Source organism: Ochotona princeps, chromosome 22 (assembly GCF_030435755.1).
Source record: "Ochotona princeps isolate mOchPri1 chromosome 22, mOchPri1.hap1, whole genome shotgun sequence".
In the NCBI taxonomy this organism is placed as follows: domain Eukaryota; kingdom Metazoa; phylum Chordata; class Mammalia; order Lagomorpha; family Ochotonidae; genus Ochotona; species Ochotona princeps.
In genome coordinates, this window is record NC_080853.1 from 9,873,064 (window position 1) to 9,886,637 (window position 13,574).

At 56.8% G+C, this 13,574-nt stretch overlaps 4 protein-coding genes and 1 non-coding gene across 5 annotated transcripts; 2 read left to right on the forward strand and 3 right to left on the reverse strand.

Moving 5' to 3' along the window:
• Window positions 1-17: 17 nt before the first annotated feature.
• CTSA (cathepsin A) lies at window positions 18-5,332 on the reverse strand. Its single transcript, XM_004585865.3, has 15 exons — window positions 5,239-5,332; window positions 4,852-5,042; window positions 4,593-4,704; window positions 4,391-4,441; window positions 4,220-4,306; window positions 3,848-4,003; window positions 3,494-3,585; window positions 3,087-3,171; window positions 2,448-2,539; window positions 2,294-2,372; window positions 2,075-2,214; window positions 1,480-1,555; window positions 945-1,034; window positions 664-768; window positions 18-495 (listed from the first exon to the last, which is right to left on the reverse strand). Exons 1-15 carry the CDS (start codon window positions 5,290-5,292, stop codon window positions 412-414), a joined length of 1,494 nt encoding a protein of 497 aa, XP_004585922.2. The 5' UTR covers window positions 5,293-5,332; the 3' UTR covers window positions 18-411.
• A 225-nt stretch (window positions 5,333-5,557) lies between these two features.
• Window positions 5,558-8,737, forward strand: NEURL2 (neuralized E3 ubiquitin protein ligase 2). The gene is made up of 2 exons (XM_004585864.2): window positions 5,558-6,383; window positions 7,084-8,737. The coding sequence occupies exons 1-2, from the start codon at window positions 5,642-5,644 to the stop codon at window positions 7,197-7,199; spliced, it is 858 nt and encodes a 285-aa protein (XP_004585921.1). The 5' UTR covers window positions 5,558-5,641; the 3' UTR covers window positions 7,200-8,737.
• Window positions 8,738-9,642: 905 nt separating this feature from the next.
• On the forward strand, window positions 9,643-10,789 carry SPATA25 (spermatogenesis associated 25). Its single transcript, XM_004586079.3, is given in 3 exon segments — window positions 9,643-9,799; window positions 10,140-10,679; window positions 10,682-10,789. Coding segments are annotated over 3 exon segments (690 nt in total). The 5' UTR covers window positions 9,643-9,744; the 3' UTR covers window positions 10,777-10,789.
• Window positions 10,790-11,105: 316 nt separating this feature from the next.
• LOC118760217 (U6 spliceosomal RNA) lies at window positions 11,106-11,212 on the reverse strand. Its single transcript, XR_004996653.2, has one exon. It is a non-coding gene; the product is annotated as a U6 spliceosomal RNA (small nuclear RNA).
• Window positions 11,213-11,706: 494 nt separating this feature from the next.
• On the reverse strand, window positions 11,707-13,551 carry ZSWIM1 (zinc finger SWIM-type containing 1). Its single transcript, XM_004585863.2, has one exon. It carries the CDS (start codon window positions 13,506-13,508, stop codon window positions 12,138-12,140), a length of 1,371 nt encoding a protein of 456 aa, XP_004585920.2. The 5' UTR covers window positions 13,509-13,551; the 3' UTR covers window positions 11,707-12,137.
• Window positions 13,552-13,574: the final 23 nt, after the last annotated feature.

Sequence of the window (13,574 nt, forward strand, 5' to 3'; positions counted from 1 at the left end):
CCACTTGGTCCATCAATTACACTTGGTCCACGCCCTCCTGGTGGGCTCTGCTTTGATTCCTGGGATGCAGTCCAGGAGGGCATTGTTGAGCAGGGAGGGGCAGGGCCAGGCACCCCAGGCAGGGCAACCCTTGTGGGAATCAAGTGCTACCTGGCCCCACCCATGGCGGGAGCAATAATGCAGGATGTTTGGGGCCAAGGGAAGTGCGTGTGTGTGTATGTGTATGTGTACATATGTGTGTGTGTGCACGCCAATCATTCCAGAAGGCTGGGGCACGCCCCACAGGGGCATTTTGCATAAAGGAGACATTCCCTATTAGCAGTCTTAGCGGGGCGAGGCTATGGGGGCTGGGGCCGGGCAGTGGTGGGTGAGGTATGGTGTGTGGGGAGGGTGAGGGTTGTTCCAGTGGCCTCAGTAGGGCTGTCTGTTCAGGAAACGGGAGAACATGGTGAAGGCAGCCTGGGGCTTGTCGGTGGGGACCATATGTCCAGCGCCCTGGGGAAAAGCATTGTGTGAGATGCCCTGCCCAGCAGGCCATCCCTCCAAGTCTGACCCCATGCCCACGGATGCCGCCTTTACTCTAAGCCCTTTATTCTGCCCAGCCCCCTCCTCTATCCCCATCCTGCCCCCAGCAAGCTGAAGGGAGCCATGATCCAGTTCTACCTTGATGGTGAGAAAGGCAATGTGGGAGAACTCCTTCACGAAGCCGGCGATCTGCTCCCCGCTCTCCCCGTAGTCCACCAGCCACGGCCGGCGCTGCACCTCCATCTGTTCCACCACAAACACCCGTCATAGCCCTCAACTCCACCCACAGCTGCCGGCCAGGCTCCCCTCCCCATCCCCCTCGGGTACTAGCAGCCCCTCTCCAGTTCTGCCCACAATGGGCTAGGACCACACACACCCGCTCCAGACCCTGCCTCACCCTCATCTTCCTCCTCTCTTACCTTCTGGTTCAGGGAATCCACAAACCACTCATCCCCCAGGAAATTGCAGGCCATGTCCACATCTCCATTGTACAACAGGATCTGATATTTCTGGAATGGGAAGGGCCAGAGTGAGGGGTCTGGGATAAGCTGAGACCCCAGCCATGTCCTGGGCCCAGCCCTCGCCCTGGGGGAGTCTGAAGGAACCAGGAAAGTCTGTTTGCTGACACAAGCATGCAGTGGAAAGCAGATCTCATTTCTATCCCTAGTTTACAGATGGGAAAACTGTGGACCCACCTGCATCTCCCTTTGCCCATCCAGGACAAGATCCCACTAGTTCTTCTCACCCTAAAGGTTCCTTGGCTGATGCAGACCCCCCTGATTTCCTACAAGAGACCACTGTGGGGCAGGAACAAAAGTTCATGTCCTAATTCCCCTGACCACAAGATCTCGGGCAGGTGACTTCAGCACTTGGCAGTCTCAGCTTCCTATGTCCTGAGTGGAACTCTAAGGGACCCCTCCCCTGCCAGCTATGCTGCCCCACCCCTGCTGGCACCTGTGAGTTGAGCAGCTTCAGGTATTGGTCTTTCATGCTCTGGTAGAGGCGGCGGTACTGTATGTTCACCAAGAAGCTGTCAGAGGAACAGGAGGGGAAGAGAAGGAGTCCACAGCTTAGACCCTCTCCTCTGAGGGTGTCACCGTCTAGGCTGCAGCGCTGGTATGCTGGTTTTTATGGCAACAGGGATACAGCTGGCACTAGGGCCCAGGAGGCATGAGAACCCCAGATTATGGTATGGTATCAGGGCACAGAATGGGCACTGACCACTCAGAACTGACCTTGGTGGCCTGCTGTGTCAGGTACCACAGTGACCTCTACTTGTGCAGAGACCTGGGCAGCCGGGGCTGGGGCGGTCTCTGATAAGAGAATGCAGTGGACACGGACCACTGGTGTGGCCACTGGAAAGTGAATGGGCAGAAGGTGGCAATGGGCTTAGTGGTCAGGGACAGGAAGCATCCTATACAACCCTGAATTTTCATGTGCTGACTGGCCACATGCCCCCCTCTGAGGAACCTGAGCTAGAGGCTCCTGTGTTGCTGCCACAGCAGCCTGTATGGGGGAGGGGGGTGGTCCTGAGTGGCCAGACCCTTACTTGCACATGTCCCAGGAGGGCACCTGCTCCGGGATGTGGAGCGCCTTGCGCACATAAGGGTTGTTGAGGTAGGTGGAGGCGGCGGTGGTGTTGGTGCAGGGAGGATCCATGTGCACCTTGTCCCCAGTTCGCAGCAGCAGCTGGGAGGCACAGAGGGGAATCAGACTCGGGCCTGGCTTCCCCAGGCCCTGGGGAGTAAGGCCAGGCCCCTTCCCGTACCTGATGCCATGTCCGCTTGAGTGGTAGGCGAGTGAAGAGGTTGCCTAAATCCTGGATCACAAGGCTGTCCTTCTCATACCTGCAAGCGAGACAAGTAGAAGGATGCTGGGGCTGGGCCTAGGGCAGGATCTGACGGATGCAGGGCCACACCTACCTGACGCGACCAGGCACTCCTCCGGCGCAGGGGGCGTAGAGGTTATAGATGTTGAGGCCCGAGTTGCCCACGATGCGGGACACTTCCTGAAGCTGCAACATACCCAGGCGCCTGGTTTTACAGGTTCCTGTCCTCCCCGCCCCAAGATCCAGTGCCCTTGGTCTCCACCTCCCCGCATCATCCTTCACTCGCTTTCCTCACAGGGAAGAAAGCTTGAGGTTCAGAGGAAGGAATCTCCCAAGCCAGGAAGTCCCATTGCTACCCAGCCTTGTGACTTGGACAGGTTCACCCTCAGTTTCCTCATCTGGAAAATGGGGATATGCTACCATCTCCCATGAAGGAGAAGCATGTGGATTAAGTAATCCAGGTGGACCTGATTTAGTGGGTACCTCCCTGGGGTCTGAGAAAACAAGGAATTCTTCCTGCCCCTCTCATTGCCTCCCTGCCTCTGCACAAAGTGGTGGTGGTAGGAGTATATGCGTGGACATGTGTCCCTGAGCACATCCAGCTGCCTGCTGAAGAGTGCAGGGCAAGGAAGCAATCGGGGAGAGAGGGGGTGGGAGCCCCCGAGGCAGGGATGTGGTCCTGTTGCCAGGGTTGGGATGGCAGAGCCAGTGCCAAGTGAGGGCAGAAGCTTACACTAGTCACACATTCCGGGTCTTTGTTGTCGTAGAAGTTACACTTATTTTGAGAACAGCAGTGGGTCTGGAGGGAAGACCAGAGCCTATAGGAGAGCAAGAAAAGAGTGTGTGGGACCAAGGTGGGCAGCGGAGGTGACCACTCCACCTGCCCCCTCCTGAGCTCAAGTCAAGGAGGATTGTCACACATGGGGTGCGGTGTGTACTGGGCAGGTCTCTAATTGCAGCTGTCTAACAAACCGTCCTGGAGAACTAGACCTTACTCGCCCTCCCTGGCCCTTGGGAAGCGACCTCTAACCCTGTCACATCCGGCCCCCACCTTCCGCTCACAACCCAGGGCAGGGCTAGGGATGGTACATGCTGGGCTACCCCACCCACGAAGGTTGCCCAACTCTCCTGTTTCCGTACCTGTTCCCCAGAAGGCCATGGTAGTAGGCGAAATAGACCAACGAGTTGTCATTCTGCTCATAGGAGGAGAGTCCATTGCCTACCGCCAGCCCCTGTGACACATCCAGGATGCTCAGCTGCCCTGGAGGGAGGGCATGGGTGGGGCCTCCCGGACCTGCACCCAGCCCCCTTGCAATTGGCATGTTGAAAGCCCAGATGGTTTGAGGGGGTGGATGGGTGGGAAGGTGAGTTGGCAGCCTGCAGGGGAGCTTCCTGGGGTGAGAGAAAGGCAAGCAGAGACAGGGCTGCTGGTGCTAGGAGAGCATGATGGGGGTATGGCTCACAGGGCTGCAGTTCCCTTTCAGCCCCTGGCACCTGCAGGTTCATGCTGGAGTCCTCCATGACCAGCACTGCCAGGGTGGGGATGTAGATGCCAGCGTAGCTCTCCCCCGTCAGGAAAAGTTTGTTGTCTTTGTACTCAGGAAAGAGGCGGAAGAAATCTTTGAGGGCCTCGTAGTTGTTCTGGGCAACCTGGGGGCAGCAGGACGCAGGTTGTCAGTAAGGCTTTGCTCGCCCTCGGAGGTGATTACTCCAAGCCACTCTGCTTGTACAAGAGTGAGTGACCTCAGTGCAACACAGCCTGGGACAGTGCCAAGCACGGGCTCCAAGGTCCCGTGATCAATAGGTAACACGTCCCTGGGAGAACCCGCAGAGCCCAGGCAGGGGGCTGAGTACCCAGTACCTTACCTCAGTGTCATTGGTCACATAAAGCTTGTCATCTGAGTAGGAGAAGCCCACCCCGGCTGGGGACTCGATGTACAGCACGTTTGCAATCTAGAGGGTAGGAGGTGATGAGGTTACGGATCCTGGAACCAGAATACTGCCTTCCCAAATGACCCCTCGCAGCTCAGACCATACCAAGTTCCAAGAATAGGGGTTGTATTTCAGGGTGACACCATCCGGCTGGATCTGAAAGGGAAATGGAGGGATGAGGAGCTCCCAAAAGTCCCTTAACGTATGGGAAGCCCCCAACCCTGGCAGGGCAAGAGGGGTAAGCAGAGTCAACCAACAAAAAGGAAATCCTTTTGGAAAGTTGGAGTCGCTCCCCTGGGTGACTTACCAGAAAGGGGCCGTGCTCTGTGAGGAGTCCATCCAGGGAACTGCAGCCGGGACCCCCGTTCAGCCAAAGCACCACTGGGCTGCTCTTGGGGTCCTTCTGGGACTCCACAAACCTGGGGAAGGTGTGTGTGTGTGAGTAGTGGGAGAAGGTTGATCCTGGAGGAGCGACCCCCACAGCTGCCCCCACTACCCCTCCATCCTGCACATACCCAGGGTCTCCCGGGTGGGCTTGGCACTACCCCTCCCAGGCCCACCCTCACCAGTAGTGGAAATGCTTTGACTCAGAGGCTCGCAGGTAGCCAGAGTACTGGCGGAAAGCCGGCTGCTTGGCCAGCCCCGGCAGGCACTGGATCTCATCGTCGTCTGGGGCTGCCCGGATTCGGGGCACACAGGAGGCGAGCAGCAACAGCAGCAGCAGCAGCGGTGGCGGCGACAGCGCAGCTCGGGCCATCTGCAGGAGGAAGCGGCGAGTGCCGGTGGCGGACTGGCCCCTCGGCTGCTCCGCTCCGTGCTTCCGCGCCGCCACCGGCTTGGGAGCGACGGAGAAGCAGGTGGCGCCACGGCCGCTCCCCATCCCCTCGGCCACCGCCTGCTGACCTGGGGCTCGGGGACCCCCCCACCGGCCTCTGGAGTCCCCCACCCCTCACCTCGGCTCCCTCGCGTCCTCGTTCTCCAGGCGGTTCCCGGACACTGGCGGTCATGTGTACTTGGAGTCACGTGGGCGCCGGCCTCACGTGACAGTCTGTCGCGGGTCCTTTGCTTTGGTTCATGGGGGGCAGGGAGGGTGGGGCAATGTTTGGTCAAGGTCCTTGGGGCCTCGAAGGCCAATGCCTGGGCGCCTGCGATCAGATGACCTGGGTGTGGACCAGCCGGGTTCCTCCAGCCTCCCGGGCTGGGCCAGCAGTGCTAGGACCCTCGGGCGCAGCCGCGGGGATGGGAGTGCGGTGTGGGGGGGCGGTGAGGGGGAATGCCTTACATGGTTTCTCCCCGCTGTCACCCGCCACCCAAAAATAGCCCCCGGCACCCAGCCTCCGGCCTCGTGGCCGAGACATGGCTGCTGCCTCTGAGCCGGTGGTGCAGTCCGGTGCGCCCTGGGGACCTGCGCGCCCAGAGCCGCCTCCCATCCGCTTCCACCAGGTGCATGGCGCCAACATTCGCGTGGACCCCTCCGGGACGCGGGCCACGCGCGTGGAGAGCTTCGCCCACGGCGTGTGTTTCAGTCGTGAGCCGCTGGCCCCGGGCCAGGTGTTCCTGGTGGAGATTGAAGAGAAAGAGCTGGGCTGGTGCGGGCATCTGCGCCTGGGTCTGACTGCGCTGGACCCTGCCAGTCTGGCCGTGGTGCCCGAGTTCTCGCTGCCCGATCTGGTCAGCCTTGGCCACACCTGGGTCTTCGCCATTACACGCCACCACAATCGTGTGCCCCGGGAGGGCCAGTCTGGGGTTGAGGTGGTGGCTCCCAGCCGACCCCCGATCTTGGTGGAGCCTTATCTGCGCATTGAGCAGTTTCGCATTCCGCGGGACCGTCTGGTGGGCCGCAGCCGGCCCGGGCTCTACAGCCACCTGTTGGATCAGCTCTATGAGCTGAACGTGCTGCCTCCCACCGCGCGCCGCAGTCGCCTGGGCGTCCTCTTCTGCCCACGCCGGGATGGCACCGCCGACATGCACATCGTCATCAACGGGGAAGACATGGGTCCCAGCGCCCGGGGGCTGCCAGCTGCCCGGCCCCTCTACGCTGTGGTGGACGTGTTTGCCTCCACCAAGAGTGTGCGCCTGGTCCAGCTCGAATATGGCCGTAGGTATCCTGCTCCGTCCAGATAGTGATCCCTCCTGGGCCAGTGTGGGAACGGGCACCTGCTGGGAACTGGCCAGGCCTGGGTCTGTCTGCCCAGTGTGAGCTCCTGTTGGCATATGTGGCTTCAGGTAGCCCCTCGACTTGTGCTCTTTGCACCAGTCGCTGCTGGCTCTGGACCAAAGAAGAACCATCTGGGCAGATGGATTACCACACCCTGCAAATTCCCTTCTAGTTTTGGCTTCTAAGCTGATTTTGAGGTCTTGGGCCTCTTAGAGACACTGTATGCTCTTTTTTTAGGAAAGTGCAACCCAGTTGGGCATGTCAGTTTCACAAGTGTCACAAACCCCAAGATAGGGAGCTTCTTTGTCCTGGGTCATGATAGCTCCCCTCTGAGGGTGGTTCTTGAATTTAACCAAATGGAGCCTGTCACGTGCTGTGCTTACACAGGCAAAAACAGCCACACCACTCTTCTCCCCAGAAGCTGCCATGTGACAGGGGGTCGGGAGGTATTGTGCTGGGTTTATAACAGTCACGGGGCTGTGGTGTTGTGAAAGCTTTCAAGAGATGCTTGTATCTCAGCTGCCTGGGTCCCCTATGGAACAGAGCAGGTAAAGACATACCCGCACGAGTGGCAGAGTGGGTCCCCAGACCCAACCTCTAGGGGTCTCTGAATCTCCCAGCGATGCTCTTCTCTCCGCAGTGCCATCCCTGCAGACGCTGTGCCGCTTGGTGATCCAGAGGAGTGTGGTGCACCGGCTGGCCATCGATGGGCTCCACTTGCCCAAGGGACTCAAGGACTTCTGCAAATATGAGTGAAAGTCTGCAGGAGGAAGCTGCTGACCATGTGGCTGCTGGCCCAGAGATAAGCACGGCCAATGCTGACGCTCTCTGATCCTTGCAGGGTCTCCTTGCCCCGTAACCCATGAGAGGCACTTCTAGAATCTTCTAGAATCCGTGTGGGTTGGCAGGTCAGGGTAGAGAGCATTTTTTTTTTTTTTTTTTTTTGGTTAAGGTTTATTTATTTATTTGAAAGGCAAAGTTGCAGAGAAAGGAGAGACAGAGAGAGATCTTCCATCTACTGGTTTACTTCCCAAATGAGTACAATGGCTAGAACTGGGCCAGTCTGAGGCCAGAAGCCAGGAGCTTCATCTGGTCTTCCATGCTGATGCAGGGGCCCAAGGGCTTGAGCCATCTTGCACTGCTTTCCCAGGCACATAAACAGGAAGTTGAACCAGAAGTGGAGCAGCCGGGACTCCAACCAGTGCTCATCTGGAATGCTGGGGCTGTAGGCGCCTCCTTTACTGGCTACCCCACAGCACTGGCCCCAAGAGCTCTTCAGACATCATTCAGGCCTGTGGTTCCTGACCTGGCCACTCTCATTAGCCTTGTAGAAAATTCAGAATGCCAATGCCAGGCCCATCTCAAGATTCTTTTAATTTATTGAGGGATTGGGCCTTGAGTTGAGAAGCATTTTTCTAGAACAGAAGTTTCATTTCAGGCACACAGTCATCCCCCAGAAATCTCAGAACCTGGGGGCTGGTGCTGTGGCACAGTTTATCAGGCCACCACCACCACCTGTAATGCCCACATCTCATTTGGATGTCATTTTTAGTTCTGGCTGTTCCACTTCCAATCTAGTTCTCTGCTAATGCACCCAAAAAGCACTAGAAAATGGCCCAAGGGCTTGGACCTCTGCACCCACTTAGGAGACCCAGATGAAGTTCCAGATTGCTGACTTCCACCTGGAACAGCCCTGGCTGTTGTGACCACTTGGGACATGACCCAGCATCTCTGCTTCTTAATGAACAAATAAAGAGAGACATGGATAAATAAACAAATCTTCTTTTTTAATTCTCTTACCTGGATCTGACACTGGGATTCTGATCTGGTTGTGAGGTTAATCAGAGACCACGCCAGACACAAAGATGTTGATATATGGAGCCTTTGTTTATCAACTGGGATGGCAGCCACGCAGCAAGACACTGGTAGACTGCGCCCCACACCTCTGAAGTCAAGGGTTTTTAAATGCTTAAACCCCATCCTGTTGAACCCAGGTCTCCAGGATGTATTACGGCTGGCTATACTGTCTGGTCATCTATCAACCAATAGCAGAGAACAGTTGAGGCAGGAAAAGGCAGTGTAGCAAGCTGTTTACAGAAGCCAATGGTGCGATGCAGGGAGGGGTGCGTAACTGCAGGAATAACAATTACAAATCTCATGATCTGTTAATGTCATGCTGGGGCAGTTCTCAGAAACCAAATGGGGCTGAGGTCCCCCAGAGTATTAAGATGGGAGTTACCCTTGTCTTTCTATAATGGGGTCACTTGAGTTACTTTTCCCTTTGTCACAATCTAATTGGCTGGGATGAGGCAGCCATCAGGCTTCCTTCCTTTCTTCTCTTTCTAATGATTGTTCTTATTAAGACTTACTTATTTTTATTGGCAAGGCAGATCAGCTTTACTGAGAGAAGGGGAGACAGAAAGATCTTCCATCCACTGGCTCACTCCCCAGATGGCTGCAATGGCTGGAGCTGAGCTGACCCAATCTGAAGCCAGAAGCCAGGAGTTTTTCAGGTCTCCGATATGGGTGCAGGGTCTCAAGGGCTTGGGCCAGCCTCCATTGCTTTCTTAGGCCACAAGCAAGGAGCTGGACAGGAAGTGTTGCAGCCTGGAAATGAATCGGCATCCATATCGGATGCTGGTGCTTATAGCCAGAGGATTAACCAGTTGAGCCAGTGTACTGCCCCCATGATTGTATTTTTTACATTTAAAAAGTTGTACTCATTTTGCGGGAAAGGCAGAGACCTAGATCTTCCATCTACTGTTTCACTTCCCCAAATGTCCTGCAACAAGGGCTGGGCTATGGGTTGTGGGAATTATTACCCCAGAATTTCTTAAAGCTCCCCCAGAGAGTAACTGCAGCCTTCGCTGAGAAGCCATGTTCTAGATCAGCCATTTCCTTTTGTGCTGGGAAACTCAGGCCTGGGGAGGCCACCCAGAGTGCGTGCCTCACTGAGCACAAAGCACTCCCCTTCTCTTCTTTTGGCCCTTCTCATTTTCTGCCATGTATGGGATCTTATTTCAAGCTCACAGCTCCTCATCCCTTGCATCTGACCGATGCGGGGTCTGGTAGACTTGGTCAAGTCCGGAAATGCCAAGAATCTAGAACACCCCAATTCTGGCCTGGGGCTCTTTGAAGCTCCTGCCATTGTCAGAGACAGGTTCTAGAATGCACAGGTCAATGAAGGCAGGTAGGTCCAGGTGTAAAGGGGAGGGTCTATGAGGTGGCATTCTAGAAGGATGCAGGAAGTGGCACAGGAGACAGATAAATATTCCCTCACAAACAAGGGCTTGGGGAAGTCATGTCCTACTTCATGTCTCCACAAACTCATCTAGGTCTTCTTGCTTCTGGTCAAGGTGAGTGAGGGGTTCCCGGAACTGGAGAGGGGGAAAGTTGTGGCCTGGGTCTGGGGGGTGGTCTTCTGCTGTACCCTGTGGGAGCATTTCCAGTTCACTTGGAAAAGCCCTGGTCAATCAGCAACTACCTGCTTACTCACTCTCTGTCATTCATTTAACAAACACTTCTCCATTACCTGTTGCCAGGAGCTAGGGGGTGCGGATATGAGCAACACTGAGATCCCAGCCTTGGTGCAGGTGCAAGCCTCCTGGGTTGCTCTTAATTGCTCTTCTTGCTCCCTTGTGGCTTCCTTGGCAAGGAAAGCAAGAATAACATTCCATCTCCCTCCTATCTTTGCAGGTGGGGCCGCTCCTTCAGCCTCATCACTTGGGCTCTATAGTCCTGCCGAGCCCATGGTGGTGGCTCCTGGCCAACTAGGCCTGCTAAGCCAGAAGGCTGAGCAGGTGACACCTGCTGCCCAAGCCTGGGGCCCGGCCCTGGCAGCACCTGAAGCCAGGGGCTTCCCTAGGGGGACTGGCTGGGAGATGCTGCCATGGAGGAAGGGGCCCAGCCGATACTGCCACACGTCCCCTCACCTGAGGCAGCCCGAGAGCTTGGGCTGGGAGGATGGTGGCTCCCGAAGCAGAGCTGCCCAGCTCCATGGCCCCAACTGGCCTAGGCCCCTGCTGCTGTGTGGGCTGTCGACAGGGGCTCTGCCTGTGTCCTCTGAGGTCGGGGGCAAGGAGGCTGACTCCCAGCCTGACATCTGTATTCTCACCCTGGCCATGATGATCGCCGGCATCCCCACGGTGCCCGTGCCAGGCCTGCAGGAAGAAGACCTGATCCGGGCAGCCCAGGCTTTCATGATGGCTCACCCAGAGCCAGAGGGAGCTGTGGAGGGGTGTGGCGGGAACAGGTGCATATCCATGCAGCCCCTGGGCAGATGCCCCTAGTGACGGCCAGCCTCCTGGCTCCTGCTTACAGCTGGATGAAATAGCACCAGACCCACAGGGTGGCTTCTCCGTATGGTTTTTGGGAACAGAGGTTTCGGGGGGCCTAACAGGGATGGGGAAAGGGTAGGCAGTTGAGCCACTCTGACAACTTCCAGCTTTTCTGAGGGCCCAGACTGCATGGAGCTTCTGCTGATCCCACCAAGAAGAGATTTCTGCTGTGACCACTGGTCTGAAGTCCTAGACAGTGTGAGGTTTCCTCCTAGGCAGTTGAGGGCAGCTAATGGGACAAAGAGTAGGAAGAAAATAAGCACTTAGTTGAGCACCAACTGGGTGGCTAGCCCATCACATTTTTTAAAAATTTTATTATTATTTTTTCTTTTTTTAACGCTTCACGAATTTGCGTGTCATCCTTGCGCAGGGGCCACGCTAATCTTCTCTGTATCGTTTCAATTTTAGTATATGTGCTGCTGAAGCGAGCACCCATCACATATTTTTATAAAAGAGACAAGAAAGGGAGACCGCCCATCTGGTTTGTCTCTCAAATGCCCACAAGTCAGGACCAGCTCAGGCAGATGCGAGGAACTTGGAACTCAATCCAGGTCTCCCATATGAGTGCCAATGACCCAAGCGCTCTCCTGCTGCCTCTCGAGGTGTGTGGGCACAAACCTGATGTGGGAATCTGAGCAAGAACTAGGGCCCAGGCACACTCTGCTATGGGCTATGGGTCAAATGCAACAGCTGCTCCATCATTCATCACCTACTCTGTGGGGCATCTCTGTTTTTACAGATAAACACACTGAGGCTTAGCGGGGTGACCTGTCCAAAGTCCCCTAGCTGGTAGAGGTGGAACAGGGCCTCAACAAACAAGGTCGGGAAAGAAGCAGGATTCTCATGTAGTGCCCTGTTCCAAACTGTTCTTCCCCTAACATACCCTAAACTTTCATTTTACAAAACAAAAAACACTAGCTGGGTGCTGTAAGATGCAACATTCAACTTTATTGGTTCCATGATAGGGCAAGGGCGGAAAACACTGCTGGGAGCCTGGCCTTCTGAGGGGCTTTCCTCTGTGGGAAAGCTCCTAGGCCCCCATCCCTTGGGGGACGTGGATCAGAGGAGTAGCTTAGGACTGTTAGCAAGCCCAGCCCACAGCCATACGGCCTCATGTTTTTTCTCAGACCAGGTTTTTCTCAGGGGCTACCCATGTCTGTTACAATTTTTGAAGAACGTTTCTGTTCCTCTTATGAAAAGGCCAAACCAAGAATATACAGGAGACTGCATGTGGCCGTTAAAAGTCTCAAATACTTACTAGGGGGCTCCTGCTGATTCATTGGACAGAGTGGGAAGTCCAACCGAGGGAGGGTGCCTGTGGGGCACGAGCCCGAGCATCTTGGAGAATCGGGAGTGATCAGAGCTGGACCTGCTCGTAGGGGCCGATCCAGCTGTCAGCCAGCTCCCGCAGGGTGCTGTACCGCAGTTCAAACTCCTCCTTGCTGCAGTGCTGGAGGAGCCGCCCCACCTCCTCGGTGAGGAAGGTCACCGCCAGGTGCTTGTCCAGGGCCTCACTCCACCTGCTGCCCACGATGCTGTCCAGACCAGTGGCGCAGCCTGCTGTCCACTGGGCCGGCAGCATGTGGGGCTGGAGCACCTGGTGGCGGGCACTGAGCATGGCGAGGATGTGGCGGCAGGGCAGGTGGAAGGTCTGGTTGAAGTAGCAGCTGCAGCTGGCGGGGGGGTGAGGCTGCACCTTGTGCGTGTCCTCCAGGATCTGTATGCTGATCTTCTCTGAGCCCGAGCTGATGAGGTGCATGGATTTCTGGACCACGGCAAGCTCGCCCAGGCACAGCTGGGCCGCGGGTCCCACGCAGATGGCATCGAGGGAGAGCTGGATGCGGGCTTCCACCACCTGCTCTGTTTTGGGATTCTGAGGGCTGGCATCTGTCGGGGTACAGCTGCTCTGGGCACTGGGGCTAATGCCAAGGTCTGCCTTGCTCCCCGAGTTCTGCACGTACTGGAAGAGAGAGGCCAGGCCTTGCTTCTCGGATGCCATGGTGCCAAAGCAGCGGCTGAGGAGGCGGGTGGTGACCTCGAGGCTCTGGAAGTAGCGGCCGCTCTCGGCCCGGCTCCTCCAGCGGTGGGCCAGCCAGATGCGGTCGTTGAGTAGCCAGTGCGGATGCAGCTCTGGCAGCCGGGCCGGTGGGATGCACTTGCTGAGGAGGGCCGACAGCTTCCTCAGGTTGCCAGCCGTGGCGGAGCACATGGTATTCTGCAGGGAGCTCAGCAGCAGCTTCTCCACGGGACGCTCCAGGAACAGCTGGTAGAACTTGCCTTGCAGGAACTTGCAGACGTGGAAGGCCGAGAGCAGGATCTCTGCCGTGGGGAACTCCATTGCGAGGGTGGGCAGTGGGGTGCTCCAGTGTGGGTCCACCAGGATGGTGCAGACTCTCTCCCATGCTGGGTTGAATGCCTTGAACACCTGGAACATCTGGGCCAGGCCTTCAGCATCCTCCCGGGCTGGAATGGCAAAGTAGACAGCCCGGGCCAGGGGTCCCTGCAGCTGCACCCGGGGCCCATCCACCAGGAAAGTGTATAGCACCTTGCCCCTGGGGTTGTAGGTACGGTGGATAAACAAGACTTCTGGGAAGTGGGCAAAGACCTCCCGCATGAAGCAGCTCTGGTAGCTGAAGGTGTCCAGCTGGGCCGTGTTGCCGACTTGCTGCAGCAGTGCCGGCTGGCTGGGGTCCTTGAGCAGGACTCCATTCAGCACCATCAAGGCCATGGGGAGGGGCAGATGGTAGGCTTTTTCGGTGGGAGGGCTCTCCGGGCGGGTAAGTTGAGGCTTATG